The 26521-nt window shown below is 39.9% G+C and overlaps 1 protein-coding gene across 2 annotated transcripts; it reads left to right on the top strand.

Moving 5' to 3' along the window:
- The first annotated feature begins 1862 nt into the window (after positions 1–1862).
- Positions 1863–24220, top strand: METTL14 (methyltransferase 14, N6-adenosine-methyltransferase subunit). 2 transcript variants are annotated; one of them, XM_057429952.1, is made up of 12 exons: positions 1863–1961; positions 2359–2447; positions 3156–3243; positions 6743–6823; positions 8184–8271; positions 11432–11522; positions 13089–13230; positions 15719–15811; positions 17253–17369; positions 19963–20173; positions 22049–22297; positions 24151–24220. In XM_057429952.1, exons 1-12 carry the CDS (start codon positions 1896–1898, stop codon positions 24201–24203), a joined length of 1368 nt encoding a protein of 455 aa, XP_057285935.1. In that variant the 5' UTR covers positions 1863–1895; the 3' UTR covers positions 24204–24220. The 2 variants fall into 2 exon arrangements, with proteins under 2 accessions (XP_057285935.1, XP_057285934.1); XM_057429951.1 differs by lacking the exon at positions 24151–24220 and having other exon boundaries at positions 22049–23601.
- The last annotated feature ends 2301 nt before the right edge of the window (positions 24221–26521 follow it).

Below are 26521 nucleotides of genomic sequence, written 5' to 3' on the forward strand. Positions count from 1 at the left end.
TGATCAAACCCAAACCAAAATAGTTTGGATTATGGAACAGTATATGTGCATGAGTAACTCTTGACTCCAGACTGACAGAATCTGGCCAGATATTTATCTCAACAGAAAAAACTTGACTACAGACTGCATAGAAGGCTCAGAGAGCCAAACTCACAGCATACAGAAAGAAAGGCAAAGTGCATTCTGCAAAAATACAAACTTTTTATTGGCAAACAGCGTGTGTTTATACTGTAACAGCTTTCGTAGCCATCAGTGTTTGTAAAGATTAGCTCATCTAAGCAACCAGTTCTAAAAACAGAGTGCAGGCTCACATAAACTTGATCGTATTGCGTCCAGGAGGAAGTGATTTTGTTACTGTGCAGAGATTTCTGCTGCATTCATTACAGCCAACAATATGAAAGAAGCATGCAGTAGTATGAGATAGCATTTCTTGTTCCACAACATTTCCATAGATAGGACAGTATAACTAGTAATCCATTCCCCAATGAGATTTTTAAAAAAATCACCTCTTGGTATTTTTGGTTTTTAACGTTTAAAAGCTTTATCATTTTTCTAGGATGCTCTGTCTCTGAGAAATGTGAGTAGCTAGAAACAGTTTTTCTGCCTTAGTCTTCCCTACTCTAATTTCTTTTTCTTCACGGGTCTTCCTCAGTTTTAAGTTTGATCTGCATAATGCCATTGACATATATATCATATATTAAATAAAAAACAGTAACAGCTTCTATCATGAAAGCGTGATGGTACCTGGCACTAAAGATACCACCAGAGGCATACCACACTCCATTAACAGAGCGCCAAATGTCACTTTTCAGCTCTTGTCCACATCTTTGGCCTGACAATTACAGGAAATTACAATTCTCAGTCTATTTCAGGAGTGCAAGTATTAGCATTAATTGTAACTGTTTCTTTATTCTTTTGTTAAGTTTCCTTTTGTGAGATACTAGGAACTGAAGTTTCTTGCACAACTTTTGAACCTAGACTGCAGGCCTTTACTTCAGTCATCATTCTTGTATGAATAGCTGCCAGGATAAAAATCAGTATGCAATATAAATTTATACATTCAAAGACATAAGAGGGGAGAAGGGAGGAAGTGGGACAGAAACCAAAACTCAGATGAAAAATGCTTTGAAGATTTTGCTAAACTCCCTCAAGCGGGAACATGAAACAACCAGACAGACGGAGACAAAACATAAAGATTAACCTACCAACTACACTGGATATTGAAATTGGATATAAACAATGTACTGTGCAAGAGACGTGTAGGAGAAGCAGCATTCTGCCCTCAGGAGAGGATGACAAAGAAAAACCAGCTACATGTAAAACTAAGATATGGCCTCCAACATACATCAAACTGCAGTAACTGTCACAACTGTGAAATACCCTGGAGACTAAACTGCTGAAAAGAGCTCCCTGAAGATTTTTAGAGCTGTTTGCCTGGAGTTAGTAATAAAACTTAAACTGCAATGGCCGAGTGAACATAAATTTAACATTTATACTTGAAAAAAACACCTAAATTATGTTAAAACAGGCAAGCAGTCTGCTCAGCCACTCCTTAAGAGTCTGGACATGGGACTCCCACCAGTCTGGAAGCTAGTACCTCATGCCTTACCATCGGTTTATCTGTAGGTCAGAGCTATCCTGGTGTGAGCTCGCCCGCCACATCGCACGCAGGTCGCGCCCAAGCACGACGAGCCGTCGCTGTGAAGGAGAACTCCGTCTCTCCCGCCAAGCCGCCTCGCTACTCAGGCCCCGAAACCCCCAGTCACCCCCACCCCACCTGGCCCCGGCCACCGCAGCCTCTTGGCCATTGGCGGCCGCGCCATCGACGTAGAGACGGAAGTGACGCAAGGGCGGGAGCTGAGTGACGCGGGGTGGCGGAGATTAGCGGCGCGGTGATGAACAGCCGCTTGCAGGAGATCAGGGAGCGGCAGAAGCTCCGCCGGCAGCTCCTGGCGCAGCAGGTACCGACGGCACCGTCCTCCGCCGGGCCGGGCGCTCGGGGGGTGGGGGCCGCCCTTTCCCTGCGTGAGGGGGATGCAGTCGCGTGCAGCCTCAGATGCAGCGGTTGTGCTGCTGGCGGCGGCGGGTGGGCCTTTGTAGAGGCTGTGGCTCTGCCGCTGGTGCCCGGCTCCCGGCACAGGTAAGCAGCGAGCCTCAGGGCGCTGCCCGGTTTGGACCAGTGGCTGAGGCTGGAGAGGTGGTCACTGCTGGCGCCTCCAGCCGGCCTGCAGGCAGGCCTGGGTGGTGGGAGGGTGAGTCAGGCTTAAAGAGCGGACTTTTCGGCTTCGATCGTTACTGCCTGGTTTTTTTTTTTGTCTGTTCGAGCTGTGGCTTGAATTTGCCTTGCCCGTTGTTCAGTTAGGAGCTGAAAATGCCGACAGTATCGGTGCCGTGCTGAACAGTAAAGATGACCAGCGGGAGATCGCTGAAACAAGAGAGACGTGCAGGTCAGTACCAGTAGTTTCTGTTTAAAATGAGTGGGGTTTAACAGTAATACAAGCCTTTGAAGTAGGTAGAGGTTGTTCTCCAAACATAAAATAAAAAAATCTTATGTTACTGAATAACATACAGTCCAGTGAAAGAAAGTGCTTTAATTACTTAGATATGACCTTTGAGGTGAGTACGGTTTAGACATTCACGTTTGATAGTGTGGAAATTAAGGTTAACTTTTGCTTCCTATGTTAAAAAGCTCCCGTGGAGCAAAACTGAGGTGTGAATTTAGTGTATGCTTGCTGCATTGTCCTAGAGCCTTTGTTCTTTTGCTAAGAGCAGCTACAGGGCAATTTAAAAGTTCTTACAGAACAGTGGGCATGTCTAAGAGTACCTACTACTTATTAATTCTCACATGTATTAGTAACTCTCTTGTGTGGTCAGGCTTAACTTTGTAGATGCACTGCTTTGCTAGAAGTTAACTGTACCTTTTAGAGAAGAAAAGTGAGGAATTGAGAGACCTGTTTTCAGGAGTCCTGTCCTGAAAAAGCTGTGCTGGTCTCAAATATACTGAGAAAGGAGCAACTTCTCATACACAAAGTTTCAAAAAAATTTTAAACTTGTAACAGAAATATGTAGTCAAGGCAGATTGTCAGAGAGCTCTCAAAAGTTCCCTCTGGAGAGAGAAATGATTTTATATGAGGATCTTTTCTGTATGTATACAGGGCTGCTTATGATATTTCTGCACCAAATGTAAAACGCAAATATCCGGATGAGGGAGAAGCTGATGAGGAAGAGATTGAAGAATATAAGGTAAGAAAAAAAAAAAGTTTTCTCTGGTGTTCATGGATCTCTGAGGGATTTACAAAATATGTATATGTGTGTGTATGAATAAAAATAAAAGCGATGTCTATAGACACTTCAGTTACATGTCTTTCAGTGGTATCTCGCTTGATGTTTCCCACTGCAGATCTAAGGAGGCATAGACACTAAGCGTTTCTCTTCAGATGTGGCTTTGGTGCATTGCACTGTACGTGTGTCAGAACCCAGTGTTTGGAGGCTTAATTTAGTGCTGCTTCTAGGTGAGCTTAGGTGATAGTGGGAATGGCTGTTTTGTGTGGAAAGAAGTGGTAAAATGTGGGTGTACACACACAAAAAAATCTTGACCAGAATTCTTTGTGTCAGAAGAGGCACAGGCCACTGGATGAAATACAGAGAGACTGAGGGTGTCTTCCTACCTGCCTGTTAGGTGCAAAGGAATGCAGTTCCAGGTGAATGGAAGAAATGAGGTATTCTAAGGAAATGAAAGTAAGATGTTTGGCTTAGGGTATACTTTAAGTATCAAAAATATCTAGGAAAAGTTCAGTTTAAAAAAAAACAAAGCAAGACGTTTCCATTATCACTGAAGAATGAGTGGTTGTAAAACTCTCATCCCCTCCATTTTATCAAATGCTCATCCAAGAGCTACAAACAGCTTTCTTTTTTTCATATCTAATATGTTGTCTTAGCTGAGTGGTAGAGAAATGAGGTTAAGCAAAGGCATGATTACAATACAGCTATGTTTCTGATTTACTTTGTGATTTTGTTGCAGTATATGTCCTCCCCTCCCTTTTTAACTTGTCCTAACAACCTTTCTTTTCTGATTAAATAGAATCAAGATGAATGCATTTATGAAATTATTATTTCAGTGTCTGTTGTTCTCTTGGATGCTTAAAATTAGTAATTTTTGAAATATGAGGCCTTGGTAGCATTACATCTGTGTTCAGGCTTATAAATGTTTTGGTACAAATGTCTGTGTCCTGTCTCACTAAAGCAAAAAGCTAATGCATGACAGGTAATGTATTTTTGATGACTGAATTTTTTCAAGTCTAAACGTGGTGTTATTCTATATATCTTATTTAGCAAACCAGTTAAGTCACTAACTCAAATAAGGGTTTTCTTTTTGCGCTGTTTGTGGAGTCTTTATAATCGCATCAGTTCATATCTGTTTATTTTACTCCTTCACCAAGTAGGTGCTTAACAACGTTTCTTTTTTTTTCTGTAAAGTATATGTGGATAAGTCACTTCAGTTGGCAGAGTATATGAATATTATAATTAACATTTTCTCCACTAGCATGGAGAAGACTTACCCTGAGGTAGGCTGTAACCACTTGCAAGTTGCCAGTCTCTTGCTGTATTGTTGAAATTGAAAAATACTTTCGTGATACTAGCTGGGATCAACTTCAGTTAAGGAGATGAATAGATTTAAGAAACTTGAAACCCCCAAGTAGAACATCTGTTGTTGCATCATCAGGTGTGTTCTGCAGATGTTGCTAACTTCTGAATGGCAAGGAGATAAAAACTTAGTAAAATCCCATCTGTATTTATGGAAGTTTTTCCCTGCTACTTTCAGTCTGTTTAAATTCACTCTTGTAATATGAACTGATACAAAAAATCTAGATCCTTATGGTATCAAGCCCCATTGGATTGTGTTTAATACTCTTCAGACAAAGTAGTAATAAACTATTAGTGTTGCAGGCAAATGTTGTAAGTTTGTTGGCTTTATTAGGAAAATTAGAAGCAAGTATTTCCAATGTGAAGTGGCTCATGTGTCTAAAACCCTGATTTGGAGTGTTGCAGAAGAGAAGCTGCATGGTGATTTTACAGCAGCCTTCCAGGATCTGAAGGGGACTCTTTCTTTATCAGGGACTGTAGTAATAGGACAAGGGGTAACGGGTTGAAACTTAAACAGTGGAAGTTTAGGTTGGATATAAGGAGGAAGTTCTTTACTGTGAGATTATTCCAAAGTCTGATTTTCTCAGTGAAGTTTTGAACTTCATAAGGTTCTTCTCAGCCCACTCTTCCAGCATATCCAGGTCTTCCTGAAGGGTGTCTCTCCTTTCTGAAGTGTCCCATTTCTACTCTCAATTTGGTATCATCATGAAACTTGGTCAGGGTGTACTTGATCCCATCATCCAGATAATTTATGAAATATTAAACAGTATTGGGCCCAATATTGATCCCAAGGGGACCCCACTAGTGACAGGTCACCAGCTGGAAAAGAAGCTGTTTACCACTACCATCTGGGTGCAGCCTGTCAGCCAGTTCCTCACCCACTGCACAGATCACGTACACAGACTGTAATGCATCAGTTTCTCTAGGAGGAGTCTCTGGGAAATTGTGTTAAAATTCTTGGGAAAAATCAAGGTAGACCATGTCGAGTGCTTGCCTCACATCAGCCAAGCATGTTACATTGTCAAGCAGAAGGCTATCGGGTTTGTCAAGCAAGAAGACTTCAATTTAAGATGTGTGTCAGTGGGGAGAAGTAGAGTTCCTTTCTATGAAAAATCTGGTTCTTCATCATTCCTTTTATTTCACTGTGTTAAAATGTCCTTTAAAACAAACCAACTTCATCCTTGAGACTGCTTTTCTCATGTGAAGCACTGTATTAACTGATTAAGCATTTGTGTTGTAATCAGTAATGTATGAAGTAGTGTAAGCATTCTACTAAAATATGATAGATGATATTACTTAGTGGTTCTTCAGTTTTATTTCTGTGTAATATATATTCTAGGTTGTTTCAGGATCAACAGGAAAACAAGAAAGTGACATGAAGAAGTGACTCTCTTGTTTCTGTTCCAAGTTCAATGTTGGATGTTCAGAGTATGTCAGTGTGACAGATCTCTGAACTCCAGAAATCGAATGAATGAACAGTTGGTGACACTCTGAGGGGAAAAAAATGCAATACAGTTCCTGGTTTCTGTAAATTTTAAGACTATAAAATGGCATTTTTTAAAGTTGCTTCTAAGAACAGTCCCAGTGAAATACTGGCTTGTACCATGTGCTCTTTCTGCAAAGTGTGACTTGAACAGATTTATATAGAAGAGGTGATTTCAGCTGATAAGGTTATAACAGAAGAGATGATTGAACGAATATAAATGTTGAAAGGTTCTACTACTGAAGAACTTCAACAAAAGAAATAATTCGCTTTAGTCCAAGTAGTGATATTTTGGAGAGACAAAGATTAAAAATTCCACCCCTTGTAAAGCACTGCCTACACTGTCAGGGTCTGGAAATTAAGGGTTTCTTATTTTATTCTTCTTTCAGACACCTTTCCCAATAACACTCTCCTCTTTATTAAGAGAGAAGCAGACCTCTGGAAATAAGTAATTTGGTTTTTTCTGCCAAAACTGGAGTTGGAATCATTAATGATCTGCTGTTGTAGGAGACTTCTCTTAGTTGACAGCCCACATCCTTCCTTAAGCAGCAGAATCGGAATGAAAAGAGAAGCAGCATGATGTTGCATAATTGTCATCCCTGTTTTATTTCCAAGGATGAAGTAGAGCTGCAGCAAGATGAAGAGAACCTGCCCTATGAAGAAGAGATTTACAAAGATTCCAGTACCTTTCTTAAGGTGAGCTGCTTTTGCAATTAGAAGTGTGGTGACAGGTGACATGGTTGTGTTAAAATATTTCTGCAACTGATGGTATTTGAAATTGTCTTTGAAGGCTGAAGTAATAAACTTGAATTCACAAGTGTGGAAGTTTCCTGTGAAAGATACGACTTTAACTAGTGCTGATATTAACCTGACAAAAGATCTGGGTCAGCTTGCAGGGAGCCATAGTAATGGTGGGCCTGATTTGAGCTAAAAACCAAATGATGGTCTTGTTCAACATCTTTGTCGGTGACATGGACAGTGGGATTGAGTGTGCCCTCAGCAAGTTTGCCAATGACACCAAGCTGTGTGGTTCAGTTGATCCGCTGGAGGGAAGGAATGCCATCCAGAGGGACCCCGACACGCTTGTGAGTGGGCTGATGCCAACCTCATGAAGTTTAACCATGCCAAGTGCAAGGTCCTGCACCTGGATTGGAGCAGTCCCAGGCACAGCTACAGGTTGGGCAGAGAAAGAGATTCAGAGCAGCCCTGCAGAGAAGGACTTGGAGTGTTGGTCAATGAGAAATTGAACATGAGGGAGCAGTGTATGCTTGCAGCCCAGAAAGCCAACTGTATCCTGGGCTGCATCAAAAGGAATGTGACCAGCAGGTTGAAAGGAGGTGATCCTGCCCCTCTACTCTGCTCTTGTGAGACCTCACTTGAAGTATTATGTACAGTTCTGGTGTCCTCAACATAAAAAGGACATGGAACTGTTGGAACAAGTCTAGAGGAGGGCCATGAGGATAATCAGGGGACTGGAACACCTCCCGTATGAAGACAGGCTGAGAAAGTTGGGGCTGTTCAGCTTGGAGAAGAGAAGGCTGCGTGGAGACCTCATAGCAGCCTTCCAGTATCTGAAGGGGGGCCTATAGGGATGCTGGGGAGGGACTCTTTTTCAGGGACTGTAGTGATAGGACAAGGGGTAACGGGTTAAAACTTAAACAAGGGAAGTTTAGATTGGATATAAGGAGGAAACTCTTTACTGTGAGGGTGGTGAGGCACTGGAATGGGTTGCCCAGGGAAGTTGTGAATGCGCCATCCCTGGTGGTGTTGAAGCCTGGTTGGACAGAGCCTTGGGTGACATGGTTTAGTGTGAGGTGTCCCTGCCCATGGCAGGGGGGTTAGAACTAGATGGTTGGAACCAGATGATCTTAAGGTCCTTTCCAACCCTAACTATTCTATGATTCTATGGTTTTGACTAGCGTAGCTTATAAAGGCATGTTGGAAAAAAAGCCCAACCTATTACCTTCTCATTTATCAGACTAACACATGTAGTATTTGTGTTCGTATGTCCACTTACCTCCCTGTTGCACTCACTGAACTCCCTTTTGTTTTCCAGGGTACTCAGAGCTTAAACCCACACAACGATTACTGCCAGCACTTTGTGGATACAGGACACAGACCCCAGAACTTCATCAGAGATGTTGGTATGACATTGTTTGAATGTAAACTGGTTCTGTTCAATAGTGCTTCTTTTTCTTCCTCTTTTTAATTCCTTACAGTTACTGGGAAATGCATATAGATATATGCTTCATAGTTTTGTCTCTCTGTAAGCACACATATCAATATATGTATTTATATGAATAATTTTATTTTCAATCATTTAGGAGGTGATTATTACCGGGGCTGCTCTTACTCTTGGTTTTACTTGAAGGTATTTAACCAGGAGGATTTTTTCAAAACTAAGCTCTTTTTAATTCCAGGAAGTAGATGAGTCTGTTGAGCAGATCTTGGAACCTTTGGAAGTTTCAATAACTGACTTAAGAGCTCAGCTGCTTCCTGGACTGTATTGCCTCCAAGAATGCATGTAGCATATAAAGTATGGAAAATACTTATATTTAAGTCAGTAAGCAATATGGATAATATTTACCAGCTAAATTATGTAGCTGCTGACAACTTGTCAGAAGGCCCAACACATTACTGAATTTAGAGGATGTTATTTTTTTTAAGTTTACGTTTATCCTGCCATTACTGAACTTGTTATTGAGGTCTTATTTTATTAGGCCTGAATTTAATCTCTCTAAAAATAAGGTACGGTTTGGTCTTGTGTCCCAGAATGGGTGCCTGGTAGTTATTTAGTGTTTTAAAAAAGCAGGACACCTCCCTCTGCATTTTTTTTTTGCAACAGTTCTCTGTATTTTATCAAGTTTAAGACTGTCAGAGCAAGTGTGTTGTTTATAGATGCCAGTCCAAAGAGGTTTTGTTTGCATATTGAAGTAGTCAGTTTTTGATCTTCTCTTTTTGAGAATGCTTCTGTGAAACACACCTGGGTGTTTAATAGAAAAATGGGGTGTTTTGACTCAGTTGTGTCTTTATCTGAAAAGCCCCTGGGCTTCACAGTTGTGTACTTGAAATATTTATACTCTGTTCTTTGAAATAAGATGATTATGAAGATAGAGCAGCCCATGTTATTTGCTCTGACTTCTCGGCCACAGAAGGAATTGGGAAGGGACAGATTGTTATAAGAGTGTTAATATGGAAATGAACATGTCAGCAACAGTATAGACCCTTTATTAGACACGAGTTATGTCAAGTTGCATATTGGTCACATTTTCTACGTGATGATCAAACCTCTGCTTAGGTACTTGTAATTGGATGTGACCCTACAAAAAGCTGTAGGGAAGGAGTGGTTTCAGAACACCCAGTTGTATCTTTCTGATGTTGCTGTTGGTGGAGTGGGAGAAACCTGTGGGTTTTGTTTTGTTGGTGGGTTTGTTGGTTGTTTTTCATTTTGGTGGTTTGTTTTTGTTGGTTTGTTTTTTAACAACTGCATTCGTCTTGATTGAAAATTTGTTTGCATCTGTTGCTTAGCTGGGGATAGTTGACTTCCGTTTCTGCTGGTCAGGAGTAGCACTGGAAATCAGGAGAACATAGTTTTTAAGTTATGTATTATATGAGGAAAAGAATGAAAGTAACTTTTCGGTGTTTTATGCACTTGGAATAAGAGATAGTGAGGTTGGATACTAACAGCTTGGCTTTTACCAGTGTAATGCTGTTGTTGCTTGCTGTTCTCCTTGATTATATTGGCTCCAGGATCTGCGGGTTCTTTATTTCTTTCACCCTTAAGCGAAAGGGACCAGAAGTGAGTCTTTGCTTCATGGCCTAGTTAGCGTCTAGTCTGCTCAGAAGTGTCCCCAACCCAAGCTGTTCTTGTAACACAGCTGCTTATTATGGGGAGAGATTTTTTTTTTAGCAGGGCTTGCTGCGACAGAACGAGGGGTTATGGTTTTAAATTCAAAGAGGAGAGATTCAGGCTGTATGTGAGTCAGAAATTCCTTTACAAGGGTGGTAAAATACTGGCCCAGGTTGCCCAGAGAGGTGATGGATGCACCATCCCTGAAGACATTGAAGGCCAAGCTGGATGTGGTTCTGGGCAACCTGATCTAGTTGAAGATGCCCCTGTTCATTGCAGGGGGCTGGACTAGATGACCTCTGAAGACCCCTTCCAACCCAGGCTTTTCTATGATTTTGTCTTAGGGTTGGGAGTTCAGAAACTGGAATTAAAATAAGGAGAGGAATGAAGCCTTGTGGGTTTGGTTGGTGGTGTGTCCTGTGTTCTCCCTTGCCATTCCCCCCATGGAATAGCGCCACTTAAAGTGGTAAATTTAAATGAATGTGAAGCTTTGTAAATAACTCAGTTGAACTGATACTGACTGGGAGGTGGGAATGTACCTTTTTTGGTTTGTGCTGATTCTACTGCTAGCAATAACCAAAACATACTGTCTCTATGAAGGGGAAATGTAATATACTGAATCAGGTATTGTAACAGGCTGCCTAGGGAATGGTGGAATTGCCATCCCTAGAAGTGTTAAAAAACCTTGTGGATGAAGCCCTCAGTGATACGGTTTAGTGGTGGTCTTGGCAGTGCTGGGGTGGTGGTGATTGGAATTGATGATCTTAAAGGTCTTTTCCAACCTGGTTGATTCTGTAAATGTTTGATAGTTTGGTTTTTTTTCTTTTTTAAAAAAGCTTGCTGAAGAAAACCTAATTAGGATTCTCCCTTTTGCATTCTGTACATACGAAAGATTTGCAAAGTAACATAAAGCGAAGTCTAGGAATCCAATAAATAAGTGTTCAAATCTTCATGACTGATGCAGAGTACCAAATCTCAATGTAAAGGTTGCCAAAGGGAACCAGCCGTACCCCAGCTGCTGCCTTAGAAATAGTCTTCAAAAGTTAAAAAAAGAGTATTTTGTGAATGAGTGTTAATCAGATCTTAATATGAATTTATGGATATAGGGGATAGCAAAATAACTTTCTCTCATCATTCTGGCACTTTTGAGTTTAAATGAAAGATTGTTTCCTTCTGATAGAAGGTGTTGTGAACTCCTCATCACTGTAGTGCTCTAGAGAAGGTTAGAGCACAGACACTACATTCAGTAACAGCCGTAATTAACTGGGTGAAGGCAGGAGTCTTTCATGAAGTACTAAATAAAAAGCTGCTTTGAAGGGTTTGGTTTGTTCTAACAAAAATTAAAATGAGGCTAAGTATTAACATTGCAACTTATTCAGAATACTGGACAATGCTTAATTGATACAGATTTACTCTCTTAAGTAGTTGTTAACTTCATGTTTTCTTCTTCTTAGGCTTAGCAGATAGGTTTGAAGAATACCCAAAACTTAGAGAGCTCATCAGATTGAAGGATGAGCTGATATCTAAATCTAACACTCCTCCCATGTAAGTGTTCTTGTGGAAAACGCCTTTCTTCTCCAGACCTGTTTGAAGTTAGCTGTCTGCTTTGCAAATCTCAGTCTTTTAGCATCTGCTCAGAATTTACATTTTCTGTCTGTTTTTACATGCAAGTTAATCAATCAAAACTTCAGAAGAATAAAATCAGTTTGATTTTGCTAGTTCAATCTAGATGTTTCATATGGTATATAAACTGGTTTGTTTTTCCAGTTGTGATTATTCATAGTATCTAAAGCTTTGTTTTTTTAAGATAGAACTGTCAGCTGATTGGACAGCAGGCTTTAATTTGGGAACTAAAAGAACACAGTATGATTGTGGATCTCATGATATCATGCAGTTTACAGTAACAAGAAAAACTTAAAAAAATGGCCTCTTGATATAACATTAGTTGTTCTCCTAACAACTCTTTTTTTTTTGTATAATGTTCAGCCATTATCTTAGTATCCATTAATCAGATTTTACTTTGTAGTTTAAGATGAAAAAAGTTTAGGCTGGCTGGAAGTGATTTGTCATATTCACTTTGAATTACTTCTTGAGTTCTTGATGAAGGTTAGGCACAGTATAAGCTTGCTGCGTGTTACTCCCAGGAGTTTGAACCTATCTGAATGTTGAACCTAATGTTTTTGTTATATTATAGCCCTAATCTCTACAGAGTAAAATAGCATTACTTCATGATAGTCACATGAAAAACTCTGACACAGTTGTTTGAACTACTGAGACACAAACTGCAAAACTCAGCTTGCCATTTTGAAGTTAGATACGTTTTGGTGTTTTTAGTCTTAAAGCACTACAGGGGAAAAATAGTGACCAAATGCTTCCTTCTGATAATACCAAATATGCTTACACAATAATAATCTCTTCCATTCGGTTTGTTTGGAAGGGGGAGGTGGTGCTCTGCTAATCGGCTTTTTTAAGATTAAAGTTACTGAGTGGAGGGTAGTGTAATTTTTTTTCATAGTGATGCAGCAGCGAGTGGTGGGCAGGTGTGGAGGCCAGTCGTAAGAGTACATTTAAGAGTGTACATAATAAAATCAGTGTGTATGGGGACTAGGCTTTTGTTACAGGGAAGAGAAATACATTTCTACTATATGAAAAGTAACCACATTTCCAGTGTTCAGAATCTTATGAATGTAACATATAGTAAGTGTCAATTCTAAAAATAGGCCACCTTGAAGCAAACCAAAAGTCTGTTAGCCAGGCAGTGAGAGTTTGAGTCTTAAATGTTGATGTTTTCTCCTATATAGTCCATGGATGTACACAAAGTTCAGTGATTCTGTACCGTCTGTGCAAGCATCTGTTTCCTGCTTGCTAAATTAGATTCCTAAAAGCTGTTTACTTAGAGAAAGCATTACTTCTTAAAAACTAATGCAACAGCATCCAGCCTAGGTTAAGTGAGAATGTCATGCATGTCTACTGGACTTGGTGCATATGAGCTGTATAGACTACACAGGAGACCCTACTCTTAACTGGGTACATGGAGGTGCTTTGTGGAATATAATTTTCAAACCAGTGTTACAGCCTGTCCAAGCAGTTGATCATCTTTTGTTTGAACAGGTACTTACAAGCAGATTTGGAAGCTTTTGATATTAGGGAGCTGAAGTCCAAATTTGATGTGATTCTTCTGGAACCACCACTGGAAGAATACTACCGAGAGACTGGCATTACTGCTAATGAAAAATGCTGGACCTGGGATGATGTAAGTATTTTTGTTGCTGTGAAGGTTTCATACATGTATTTAAGCAAAAAATATGAGGGGTTTTTTTCTTTTTCCTTTTTTTTTTAAGAAAAAATAAATTATGTTCTTTTGGTCTGTTCTTGAAGAAAAGCCTAGATTCTTATAAAAAGTAAGTTTTATATTGTATGCATGCCTACACTATTTGTGCTCAAAAGATGGGGTCTGGGTTTTGTTTTTTGAGGAGTTTAATGAATTAAATCTACCTTTTTATTCTCCCTGAGCCTGGTTGAAAACTAAAATCTAATAATAGTGGGGTTTTCCCCTACTGTGTGTGAGTTTTCTGTTTGTTTTTTGCTATTGAAATTCAGAGTATCCATTGTAAATATTCCCTTGTTGCTTGACGTCCTCAAAAAGGTTTTTGAGGTATGCTTTTTAATATGCTTGTCTTCTAGTCAAAAGAGATGGGTATGCTTCAGTGACATACCTTCCTTCTCCAAAGTACTGGTTGGGTAGGAAGTTTTTATAGTCAAGCCAGTTATAATCCTGAGAAGCCTAATAAAATAGATAAACCCTGCTTGTGGATATTTTTTTCCTTGTATTTATGTATTCCCTTACTGTTTAGTCATGTCAAAAGATTAGGAATTTTTTATTTTTTTTTTTTAAGTCATGTTGATTTCTAGCCCCTTTTGGGAACAAAGAGAAATCTTAATGTGTGAGATGTGATCTTTTCTGAGATCCCTGTTGCTGTTCTTGTTTTATTGTGCTCTAGTAAACATTTAGAGAATTGAGTCAGGGAAAAGATTTTCCTTCTGTAGTAGTGCATGTAGATGCTTGTAAAGAAGTAAACATTATATAGACATATTAATAATATAACTGCGTTCCATAGCTTTGCCCTTTCAATGAAGTGAGCCCTGGAAAAGCAAGGTGAAGGCTGGAGGCTATGAAGTGCTGGATGTCATCAGGCATAACAATTTGATGACATAAAGCCTGCTGCCAAGTGCCCCTGTCCTTCAAGATTGGAGAATTCCCTCACTTGAGCATTGAATAAAGAACTTGTAATGTGAAAAATAGTGGTAAATTTGCTCTGCCCTATATATCTATACTTTACTCACTGGGGGGGTGGGTGGGAAGGAAACTCAAAAAGCAGAAAACCAACCAACCAAAAAAACAACCAGCAAACAACCCCCACCCTCACAGCAGTACAGACAATCTAGAGTGGAGAGGAACAGCAGATTAAAAAAATGTTTGTATAACTGTGTCAGGGATTGTTAGGTTCAGGCATGAATGGGAATATGCAACTAATAAATACATGTTATTTAGAGACCCTACTTGAAAAGTATGCAGGGCTATGTCTGCATTAGCAGCACATTTGTCATAATACAAGTGAATCAGTAGATGGAGGCAATTGTTACTGATTCTTGTGTTCCATGCGGTTCAGGGGAGAGTGATGGTGTTACTTTAAACTAGGTTTGGTTTGTCCTTAGGCTGAAACCCACACGTGTAACTTCAGAAGTGAATCAGTCAAACTGAAGGATCATGGAAACAAAATAAAATTCAATCTACCTTTTAAGGAATGAATTTGGAAACAAAGGCATTCATGCCTGTGACAAGGGGCTAGGTAACTTTACCTGTACAGTCAAAGCATAAGTAGCTTCTGTATTAGCCATTCTATTACATCAGGTAGAACAGGTGCCTGGGCAGCATTGCCCCAGGGAAAAATGTTCTGTCCTAAAAGGAAAACTGGAAGTGTTTGGGGCAGGAGTCATCCTCTTAGCTGGAAGTTACACCCTCTTAGAATGGCTTCTACTGCATTATTTTTCTTCACAATGGCACAAAATGAAACTTGAGTTAATGTTACTGCAAGTTACAGATACATCTTCTCATAATGAGTAACAGATTCTTTCAGTCTGTGGTTATTTCACCCTGAACGTTACTTATTTGTCATTGTTGACCACTGTCATGACAAATTCCTGCTTCTTTTTTCCTGAAAGGGAAAATGGAAAGAATGTCTTCCTATCCTATATAATAATAGGAATTGAGGTGAAGTTTTTTTTATTAATGTGTCTTCACTAGCTTCGTATAAGTAACCCCAGGGCTGAAAAGAAGCAGAACATTACTGCTGTGTTACTAAGTCTTTTTGCTACCAATGCAATGATAGAATGAAGCAGAGGTCTGGGTAGAGGGGAATCATGTGGTGGGTTGTATTAGTCTTTTAAGTCTGGAATTTTCTATGCAGATATAATTTCTGTTAAAAAGAATTAATTCAGCTGGTCATCAGCTATGTTGGAAACATGCACTTGGGTACTCATAAAATAACTTTTACAATATACTTTCTGGAAAACAATTTTAAGAGGATGGCTGTGAATAGTATACAGACTAAAATTTTTAATAAAAGTGCTTCCTGATGGTTTCTGCTGTAATGCTTCAACACATATTTAATATTCTTTCTGATATAATAGGAAATATATATTTAATTCATAAACACTTCTGTTACTGTTGTTATTATTAGATAATGAAATTGGAAATTGAAGAAATTGCAGCCCCAAGGTCATTTGTGTTTCTGTGGTGCGGTTCAGGCGAGGGTCTGGATCTTGGTCGAGTGGTAAGATGATGTTTTAATTCAATTAATCAGGGACAGGCTTAGGAGTCTATTTTTATCCTTGACTTTTTCTATATAGAAATCTCAACTGTAGCTGCTAAGAGATGTTTTGTTACTGTAGTAGAGGATACAGAATTTTAAATGTGTTAGATATATTTAAGTATATCTGGCATTAACTTTTTAGATACTGTTATGTTCCAGATAAGTTACTGTGACCATGTGAGGAAGTATAATTCTATACAGTCTAGAAAGCTGTACTGCTGTCTTGTTCTGATGTATGCATGTTGCCATGTTGAGTGCATTTACAATACTATTTTTTTCTTAACAGAACTCTTAATAATTTTCTGCCAGAAATACTCATGCTAGTAGAAAGAAGCTACTGTTTAATAAAGTGAGATAAGATTGTGTGCTTAGCACTGGTTGTTTTCAGATTGAGTTTATTCTTAGTGAGTTTCACGAAGTTTTACTTCTCTGTAAGATCTTGGAATTTTGGGGTAATCTTTCTATATGCCAGTGTAGCACTGCTTGTGCTCGGGATTGTGGAGTAAGAATTTCCAGTTGGCTCTTGCTGTGCTGAAACGTTCTTTGCTTAGTTTGAGCAGTGCTTTCTATTAAAATAATACAGCATTTGTATAAGGACAACAGGGGCAGTTACTAATCTGATTGCTTTATCTGCTTTTCATTGTGAGGTTGGTTAAAGTAGCTATTTCGGGTTTATTGATTTTGGTCTTAGACATATCTGTAGTAGCTGGAGAGTTCTTTAACACAGCAATAGCCAAATGAGTAAATGAGTTTGAATCCTTAATGCCCAATTTCCTCCCTTTCAAAGGCTACACTTACAGGAGTTAAGGATTAAAAAGTCATGTAAGTTGTTTTTGGTGGTAGGTTTGTTTTTTGGTTTTGTTAGGCTTTGGGGCGGGGTGCTGGGTTTGATTTGGTTTTGTGGGTTTTTTCCCCAGTATAAAACTCGCAAAGTAGTAGCAAAAGCTTTTGGCTATTTATCTTCCCATTTATAGAATTTTACATTGATAATGAAAAATCATCAGAATGCAGGAGTTAGTGGAGACAGGACCAATGCAGCTGATCACTATGTTGCTCAGACTGATTTTGATTAAGTTTAGGTGTCACTGGGTAAAAATGCATGCAGAGTTCTGTAAGGCGTTCTGTGCAGTGGTTAGATATTTAAGAAAATGGGGGGAGGGGGGAGGAGGGAAGCAACACAGAAACAAGTCTATGCACATAAGCCATTTTATTTTGTTTTGTTTTGTTTTGTGGGGGGAGCAGCTTGACAAACCGTGGTACAATCCTGCCAGTAAACTGTTTCATTTATCTGTGACAAATTGCTCTCCCAGCTATGCTTCAAGAAAAATACAGTACCTGTATGAGTGTTCAGTTTAGGTTATTTGATGTAGTGTGAACTGTTTTATCTGTCTGTAATATTTAGTGTCTGCGCAAATGGGGGTACAGGAGATGTGAGGACATTTGCTGGATTAAAACGAATAAGAACAATCCTGGAAAGACCAAGACTCTTGACCCTAAGGCTGTTTTCCAAAGAACCAAGGTAAAGGTTTGGCTCAATTTCTCCTCTGTCCCTACCCTGTGCCTTTATGCTGGTAAAATCCCCAGTGCTCCACAGCAGCTGGTGACATGCTTTCAGGAAAGCAGACATGAGGACTTCAGAGTTCTGTTCTGTAATGTACATTATATGGAAATAAATGTATTCATAGGATGAATGATGAAATTCTGTCCCCATTTGACTCTAGTCACTGTGTAGAGGCTTCATCTACATTTAATACTGCTTGGTAGATTTCTGTTACAGTCCACTAAGTGTGGTAGTCATTTGAGCCTTGTTGAAATGCAGGTAGCTGAGGAGGATTCATAAATTGATGGAAGAAGAATGAAATCCCAAGAGGGAAGATGGAAACTGAGTAGAAAATGTTACTGTATGTTGCAGTACATTTGGTTTCTAGGTCATTTTGGCTACGTGTGAATGGTAAATTAGCACTTAGTCTGTCAGCAATACCTTTTGTGTAAAATACAAGCTCCTTTCCAGATTAGACAAAACTTGCTGGAGGAGGAACACCTTTTGAATGGAACTAAAATTAGCAGTAGAATTTTACTAAATTTAACATCAAAAGAAGTCTTTAAAACTGTAGGTTATAAATGGATGTTTTCATAAAAATAACTCTGGAAGACTGACTAGTTTTCCTAAATAACATGCTTACAAGTATGTGCCCAGAGCTTAAACCAGATATAGGGCTGGTAGGGACCATAGTTCAGTCGCATTGCCTGGCTTCCTAGAGATGACAGAATTGGTCAGCTTGCTTTAATTAACATTAAACAGTTTCTTAGGGGTCTTTTGTGAGGACATGTATTGAAGAAGGTGCAGAGAAGAGGAAAAAAGTGTTCTAAGAGACTCAACTGTTACGTTATTAAGAAACTTAGAAAAATGTAAGTAGGATTAATAAAGAATTAGGTATATGTGGGTGTAACTATGGCAGTTGTACTGAATACAGAGGGTTGGCTGATGAGTTAATAATTAAAAGTGTCATTTAACCTCAGGACTCATTCTACATTCACTGATCATTCATGAGTCTGTCTCAGATTTGCCATTTTTTACGAGTATAAACTTCCCTTTTAGATACCTGAAATCTTCCTCTGACTTGCATTTACATTAATCTGAAGTTTGTTTGAAAGTGTGTTGTATTAGTTATACTATATTTAGACTTATAAATATTGTATGTTTATTGCATATAGTATTGCAAGTATGTGTAGCTCACTCCTAAGGGAGAGATTAGAACTAACACAGTATTGGAGAGACTTTATGTCTTTGTTTAACTGAGAAAAATAGTTTCTGGTATTGGAGAATTTCTCTGTTTATTGAGCAAGGGTTGGACTGAGGTCACTATTTATAATAACAAATGCTGAAAATTAAGCTAGCTTATTCTGACTAAATATTCTGTTGTGCAAGTTGTATTTACCAATGATCACAACAGGAAAAGCTATCCTGTTATGTTTAGTTTAGGCATCTCTAGGTGGATGCTTTATGCCGTGCCACCTGTTAACAGAATTTAAGGTATTGATGAATGACATTCCATGTGTTAGGAAAGAAAATGTTTTGGCTAGTTTTTCCAAAGGCTAGATTCATGAGGCTTTGCTGCATGGGTAATTTGCAGAGCAGAATTCTGCCTTTTTATTTAGTTGAATTTAAGGTTGAGAAACGCTGTTGCTTGTGTGCATTTGACCAACATCATAGATTTGATAGGGCACCTTCATATAGCCTTTCTTATTTATTTGCTGTTAAAAACCTTCCTAAAAATCTGGAAATGATTGCATAGTCTTGTCTGAAGCCTTTTTTTAGAGCCATCTGGTGGCACTTGGTGAATCAGTGTTTTTTATAATACTGGGGAAAATGCCTCATCTGAGTTTAATAATCCCAGAGACATAGCTCTGAAATAAATACGTAGAACCCTTTTCCCATCCTGTACCAATTACGGTGATTCCTCATTCATAGATGCTACACACTAGTCTCTTAAATTGATATACAATGTTTTAGAGTAAAGAAATGCTTATCGCAGCTAAAGAACATGTTAATGCCAATGGAGTGAGAGTACACTGACAGCTTGATAATGGTTTTAATTTTTTGATGCAGTGATATCTTCTAGAAAGGAAGCTAAGGGTGAAAGCTACTTCTATTAGCGGAATTACAATATGAAAAAGTACATCTTACTTTCCCTGACTGGCTATTCTGTGATTGAGAACTTTGAATATTACTTATATGAATAAAGTTAGGATCAGAATGCTGATACAGGTATTAATCATAATTATTAACTATTCCCTTACTCTTGCCATCACCTTGTAATCTTTCTCTTTGTGGTCATTTATCAGCCTTTCCAAAGTTAAGGCTCTAACTTTGCTGTAATTGAAGAAGTCCAAATATCTTTTGGCCAGATAGCTAGCCTCTGCTTTGTTTTCAAAAGCTGTTTTGGTAGCTCCAGCTTATTCTGTTCTTCTGATTTGTGCTTCAGACTTTCTCTCGGCAGAGTAGATTACACAATTGGCTTTTCTCTCCATTGTGCTAAAGCCACAGCCATATGTTCTGCAGCAGTATTTGCAGCACATGACAGGTACTATTACGTGTTCTATGTGCGTAGGAGCACTGCCTCATGGGCATTAAGGGAACCGTGCGTCGCAGTACAGACGGTGACTTCATCCATGCTAATGTTGATATTGACCTCATCATCACAGAAGAGCCTGAAATTGGCAATATAGAAAAACCTGTAGAGATTTTTCACATCATTGAGCATTTCTGCCTTGGGCGACGACGTCTTCATCTTTTTGGAAGGGACAGTACGATTCGGCCAGGTAACTCTTACGTTTATTTTTGCCAAATGCTTAAATTCTGATTTACTTTAATAGCCCTCTTCCAATTTAATAATCCTCTTCCATCATCTGAAACCACTTGTCTCAGCTTCCATCAGAACCCATCAAGACCTAGTCACAAATCCAGTTTTAACACTGTTTGCTGTTAAGTTTTGGTTTATAAATAATCATTTTCGGAAGTAAATACTTGCTCATACACTAAGACCTTTACTCTTTTGTTTGTTCCACGTTATCTCTAACTGAAGGTAAATGCTGAAATTAATATTTTTTTCTACTGGAATAGGGAAATGCACAATTTCTGTGTTTTAAGTTCAAATTCTGAATAATTCCTTTCTACTATTATTTTTGGACTTGATAGTGAAGTAAACTCCACACTAACTCTAGAAATTAACATGTCTTTATCATGTGCAAGACAGAGTAGCAGAAATCTCTTTCAGAGTCCTAAAGAGGTTTCCAGACCTATATCCTAGGTGAGATAATAAATCTCAAGGGGATACAGTTTTGGTTTATGTGAAGATCTGTCAGTCACAAAACTGTTGTTTGGAAAGCGTATGGCAAGTATCAATTCTACCAGTTTTTTCAGAACAAAGTTTCTTGTTCACCAGTATTTTTTGCTTGTTTATGTGTTTAACTCATCAGCAAGTATAACAGAATTCAGTTGAGATTTCTTTTTTCCCCGTGTGCCATCTGTTTACACTTCTGAGAAGTGTGATTTCTTTCTCTAAACTGATTTTTAAATCCCCGTGAGCTTAGCGCTGGTCCTGTTGCCAGTGTCTGAAGACCCAGTGTGTTACACTGGATGCTGCATCTGGCGTGATAAAAAATGCGTAAAAATAGATGGATCAGATTGAAGGTAACCGTATTTCATTTGTTGACTGATGATGTCAGTCTTAATTCCGTTGGCTATTGTGTGTGTGTGTGGAGAGGGGGCTGTTTTGTTTGGTAGAAAGACATTGTTCAGTTGTTACTGCAGTCCTGTTGTGTGTGAATTCTTATATGTTAATTTCTTATGGGGTCATGTTAGTCCAATTCAACTTTTGTGTTTTCTAAATTTGGTAGTTACCCTGGAATTGCATTGCACACTTTAAATCCTATATTAATCACAGATCCTCTGCTACTTTAACTTAAAATCTGAAGAAATAGGAAAGCTCTTACTGTAAATGTCTGCCTGCCTTGATTCATCTGGTGAAGTTGAAGTGCCCACTGTGTGTGCATTAACAGGTTAATTTAACTCTTTAAGCGCTGTTTCCATATTGTGGGCTTCAGCAGAATTGTTTCTGGGTTTTCAGATATGTGCTTCCAGCATGCCGTGCTCTTGGCTGCACTGTCACAACTGGTTCCTGGAGGCAGAATTACCTAATTCAAGTTTAAATGCCTTTTTTTTAAAGGGGAGGAGGAGGAGGACATTATTTTTAAACTGGATGAATTTCCTGATCTGGTTTAGTGTGGTCCTAAAGGAGCTGGAAACTGTTGTGGTAGTGTAAGAGGAAAGAACAAGTAGAAAGGACTCTTATGAAACCTCAGCATGAATGTTCCCATAGCCAGGTGTAATAAAAAAAACAAAAACAAAACACCCCCCCCCAAAAAAAAAAAAAAAACAACAAAACCAAACAAAAAATAAAACCACCAGAAAATGAAAATAAAAGAAGCCTTTAGAAATAATCAAACTGAAATCTTCACTTCTCAACAACCCTGGCTTTCCTAGAGGGCACCTTTTCAATTCTGTTCAACACTGGTGCCGTATAGGTAAGTGTTTGTCCCTATCACTTAAGAGTTCATTGACTAGGAAAAAGACAAGAATGGCCTTGAAACCTGAATTTTGTTCTTGCTTTTGTTGACTGTGGTTTTGCTCCCTAGGTTGGCTGACTGTAGGACCCACCCTCACAAACAGCAATTTCAATGCAGAAACGTATTCTTCATACTTCACCGCTCCAAATTCCCACCTGACGGGCTGTACTGAAGAGATTGAGAGACTTCGTCCAAAGTCACCGCCGCCCAAGTCCAAGTCTGACCGGGGAGGTGGTGCTCCAAGGGGAGGAGGAAGAGGAGGGGCTTCAGCAGGCCGAGGAGAAAGGGGCAGAGAGAGGAACAGAACTAACTTCCGGGGTGAGAGGGGTGGCTTCAGAGGGGGACGGGGAGGTACCCACAGAGGAGGTTTTCCTGCCCGCTGATCACTGTTAGGTAATTGCTTCTTCCCCCAGTCCTGTGCCTCATCTCTGAACCTTTTTCTTGGTCATGTTTTTGCTAAAGTGAATTATTCTGGCGACTCAAGCTAGTTAACTTTTATAATTGGTTTTGGTGGAAGCAGTTACAGTTAGTCTGCCTTCCAGTGACCGGCCTGGTGCGTCACCTCACCTACCTCCTGCATCCTGTAGCAAGAGTGCTACACTCAGCCTCCTGGCAGCTTCTAGTGTCAGAGCAAAGCACACCATCTCTTCAAATTGCAGCTAGGACTGCAGTGAGGATACTTGCTTTTCCATTCTGAAATGTGCAAAGTGTAGGCTTTTTTAACTTGTTTTCTCCAAAACATAGAATCTTTTTCCTTCTCTGAGAGTTCAGGTTTGGACTGACTTGGATTAATATGGTGGAGTGGGCATGAAATGCGGTTCTGAATTGCATGGCCATACCAGACTTGTTCTCTTACTCATGGAAGAAAAAGTGCTATGTCTATATTGACACTTGTTTTAACTTCTTTGAAACCAAGGAGCAAATGAAATAAACAGAATTCTATTTTTTCTTGCTTGGTTTAAATTTCCCAGATTATTGCTGGGAATAGGGAACATGTTTATTTTTCATTTGTGGTGTATATGCACTCACTTTTCACGTCTGTCATGGGGAGAGTGGTAATTCTATGCAGTCATGTGTTGTGCTTCGTGAAAAACAGGAAGCTGTGCCTTTATGTGTAGTCCAGAACTACACATAGGTCTGGGTTGCTGCTCAAGTAGGGATCTTCACCAAGCATCTATTCATTGTAGCCTTGTCCTTTGGTAGTTTATTGCCAAGCAATTGCAATGCAAGTAGTAGAAACACCTGGCTGGAGGTCATATTGGAAATGTGAGGCTGTGCTGTAAGAGCGAGCACTTCCAAAGACAAATCCCCTGGGTAAGGAGGGCACGGTAATCCAACTGAGTGTCGTGCTTTGCCTGTGGACCCTCCACACACTGGAAGTAGACTGTTGGTGATCAGCTCCAGAGTACACTGTGAAGAGAAAGCCATTCACTTGGGTATGTACAATGAACTTGTCAGTACTTCACAGACTGAGCAAACCTGGCTGCTGAAGTCTCAGAGGTTTAGGTGTGGATGTTTGAAAACTGTCTTTTAAGTCTCAGTGATGTTTCTCTGTTGAAGCCTAGCTTTTAAATAACTGTCCTGTAAAGTAGTGGATTATTAAACTTGTTTATCAAAACTAATGTTGAAATACTTTTCCTAGTATTTTGTGGGCTTGTTCTCCTTGAGGTTTTGGAACTGCTAAGTTTTGCTGTGGTTTCTTCCCTGCTGTCCCCTCTTCATTGCTAAAGTGAAACAGTACAGTGAAACTCATCTGATGTTTACATTTTGTGTTTTCCTGTGCTATATTTGCACATCTGAAGAGTCACTGGATTTAGGGTAGGGGCTATTTGACAGGTAGAGCTCATTGAATTGTCAGTGATGTCTGCCAAGGACTACCTGGAACAGCATCTGATGGAAGTTATGTGCCACAGTAAGAAAACCTTATGATTTTGCCCTAATCATGTTCTTCCTCAAAAAGCAAATAATAGAGACACTTAGGAAGGTTGCTTTTGTGCGAGTGACAAATCTTTTTCTCATTTAGTAGAAAATGTTAATTCCTATTTCCCCCTTTTAATTGCCCGTCCATAGCTGATGGTTCAGGGGTATGCTACTCTTAACATAGATTAGGCTACACTGAAGAGGAGACTCAAAAGTAACTGGTTGAGATGTGTATCTGTGTCACTTTGCAGAAGCTGGGATGCTGCTCAAGACTTCAGTGACTTGGGAAATCAATTGCACATGACCTTGTTAAAAAAATATATATAAAGCAAACAAAAACAAACAAAAACACAAAAAAAAACCAAACAAAACAAACAACAAAACCAACAAACAGATAAATCCCTTTTGAGCATGCAGGAGTAGGTTTCTGATTTTTTGTCTCAAAGCTGAAATAACTCACGTAGTGAGTTATTTCAGCTTTGAGAAAAGAAGGCCACTCTTCCAGAGGTGTTAGATGAGATCTGGCTGGCTAGGCCAACTTCACCAGGAAAGTGTAACGTATGTACTGTTAACAAGCAACTGACTGTACTTTTTTTAATTGAACTCGATGGACAAGGAAATAGAACTTTGTATATATCCTCTATGAAGGGAGGTATCTGGTGGGTGTAATCCGAATGTGGTGGTGCAACAGTGATAGATTGCCTGTACAGGTAAGGTAGTGGTGCACAGGCTTGTTGCACCAGAAGCTTGATGTTGAGTAGTTGTGGTTGTGGACATGTGTGGTGGTGCATCCCCCCACCTCCATCCTTGGGGCTGCTATACGATCTCAGGAATTCCTGTCAGGCCTTGGCCTTTGTGTAATGAGTTGAATGCTAAAGCGTCCCTTGATAGTACCAGGAACCCTTACATGGCTAAGGGGGAGACATGGATCATACGAGGGACTCCTGTTCCCTGGCTACAGTGGGAAGTGAGAGGAGGGATAATAGTCATTCCATGACAGCCCTAGAACACTCCTTCCCTTCATTGTAACCTGAGTGGAACAGTACCACTGTTACTGGAGTTTTGAAAAAATTCTAATTACCGACTCGGTTTTGCTAGGATGGAGATTTACTATAGACTAAAGCAAATAATCTTGTGACACTATAAATAGAGACACTAAGTGAGGCCCTTGAGCTCTTCTGGTGGTGACCAGCATCTCCCTCTGAGTAGAACACCACTCAGAGCTTGCAAACTCTCAGGTTTGTGATAATTGAGGAAACATCACCAAAGGGGAGTGGAGCATCTCCCTTATGAGGAAAGACTGAGGGAGCTGGGTCTCTATAGTTTGGAGAAGAGGAGACTGAGGGGTGACCTTATCAGTGTCTATAAATATATAAAGGGGGAGTGTCACGAGGATGGAGCCAGGCTCTACTCAGTGGCAAACAATGATAGGACAAGGGGTAATGGGTACAAACTGGAACACAAGAAGTTCCACTTAAACTTGAGAAGAAACTTCTTCTCAGTGAGGGTGACGGAACACTGGAACAGGCTGCCCAGGGAGGTTGTGGAGTCTCCTTCCCTGGAGACATTCAAAACCCGCCTGGACACATTCCTGTGTAACACTATCTAGGTGTTCCTGCTCCGGCAGGGGGATTGGACTAGATGATCTTTCGAGGTCCCTTGCAATCTCTAGCATACTGTGATACTGTGAAAAGATGGAGCTGAGCTGAAGTCCTCTGCTACTTGAGACTCGGCTCTCACCTGCTGAGAAACTAAGCCATTAGACATGAATATTTCAGTGATTCAAGGGAAATTTTTAGCAGGTATACTTTTATATGTCTTTATATGTGCATGTATAGATTGTTACAGCAGTGTAGAAAACTGTTGACTCACTTGATAAGATCCATCTTAAAAATGCAAACTGCTGCTAAATGACGCTTGTAATCCTTTACATGTAAGCCATTGACCAAGTCTGAGACTAACACTAGATTCAGTTGCACCTGGGCTCCGGCAGGAGTTTGGAAAGCAAGAGGATCTGGTCTGAACTTGTGACTCAACAGGAGTGTTTCCTTACTTCCTTTATTACTTCTACTAGATATGAACCATTGTCCAAAATCTGAGATCAAGACTGGATTCAGCCACACCTAGGCTCCATCAGGAGTTCAGAAAGCAAGGGGGTCTGATTTGAACCGCATGACTCAACAGGAAGCCTATCTTAGAATCATAGAATAGTTAGGGTTGGAAAGGACCTTAGGATTATCTAGTTCCAACCCCCCTGCCATGGGCAGGGACCCCTCACGCTAAACCATCTCACCCAAGGCTTTGTCCAGCCTGGCCTTGAACACTGCCAGGGATGGAGCATTCACAACCTCTCTGGGCAACCCATTCCAGTGCCTCACCACCCTAACAGGAAAGAATTTCCTCCTTATATCCAATCTAAACTTCCCCTGTTTAAACTTGAACCCCTTACCCCTTGTCCTGTCACTACAGTCCCTAGTGAAGAGTCCCTCCCCAGCATCCCTATAGACCCCCTTCAGGTACTGGAAGGCTGCTATGAGGTCTCCACGCAGGCTTCTCTTCTCCAGGCTGAACGGCCCAAACTTCCTCAGCCTATCTTCAATTGGGTGGTGCTCCCGTCCCCTG

Source organism: Pezoporus wallicus, unplaced genomic scaffold (assembly GCF_028554395.1).
Source record: "Pezoporus wallicus isolate ANWC-B61680 ecotype Strahan unplaced genomic scaffold, APGP_CSIRO_Pwel_v1 contig_7351, whole genome shotgun sequence".
Taxonomy (NCBI): domain Eukaryota; kingdom Metazoa; phylum Chordata; class Aves; order Psittaciformes; family Psittacidae; genus Pezoporus; species Pezoporus wallicus.

Coding starts and splice junctions, on each gene's coding strand:
- METTL14 (XM_057429951.1), top strand. CDS start 1,896: ATGAACAGCCGCTTGCAGGAGATCAGGGAGCGGCAGAAGCTCCGCCGG. Junction 3,244..6,742: donor AAGAGATTGAAGAATATAAG/GTAAGAAAAAAA, acceptor TTTATTTCCAAG/GATGAAGTAGAGCTGCAGCA. Junction 20,174..22,048: donor GGACAGTACGATTCGGCCAG/GTAACTCTTACG, acceptor TTTGCTCCCTAG/GTTGGCTGACTGTAGGACCC.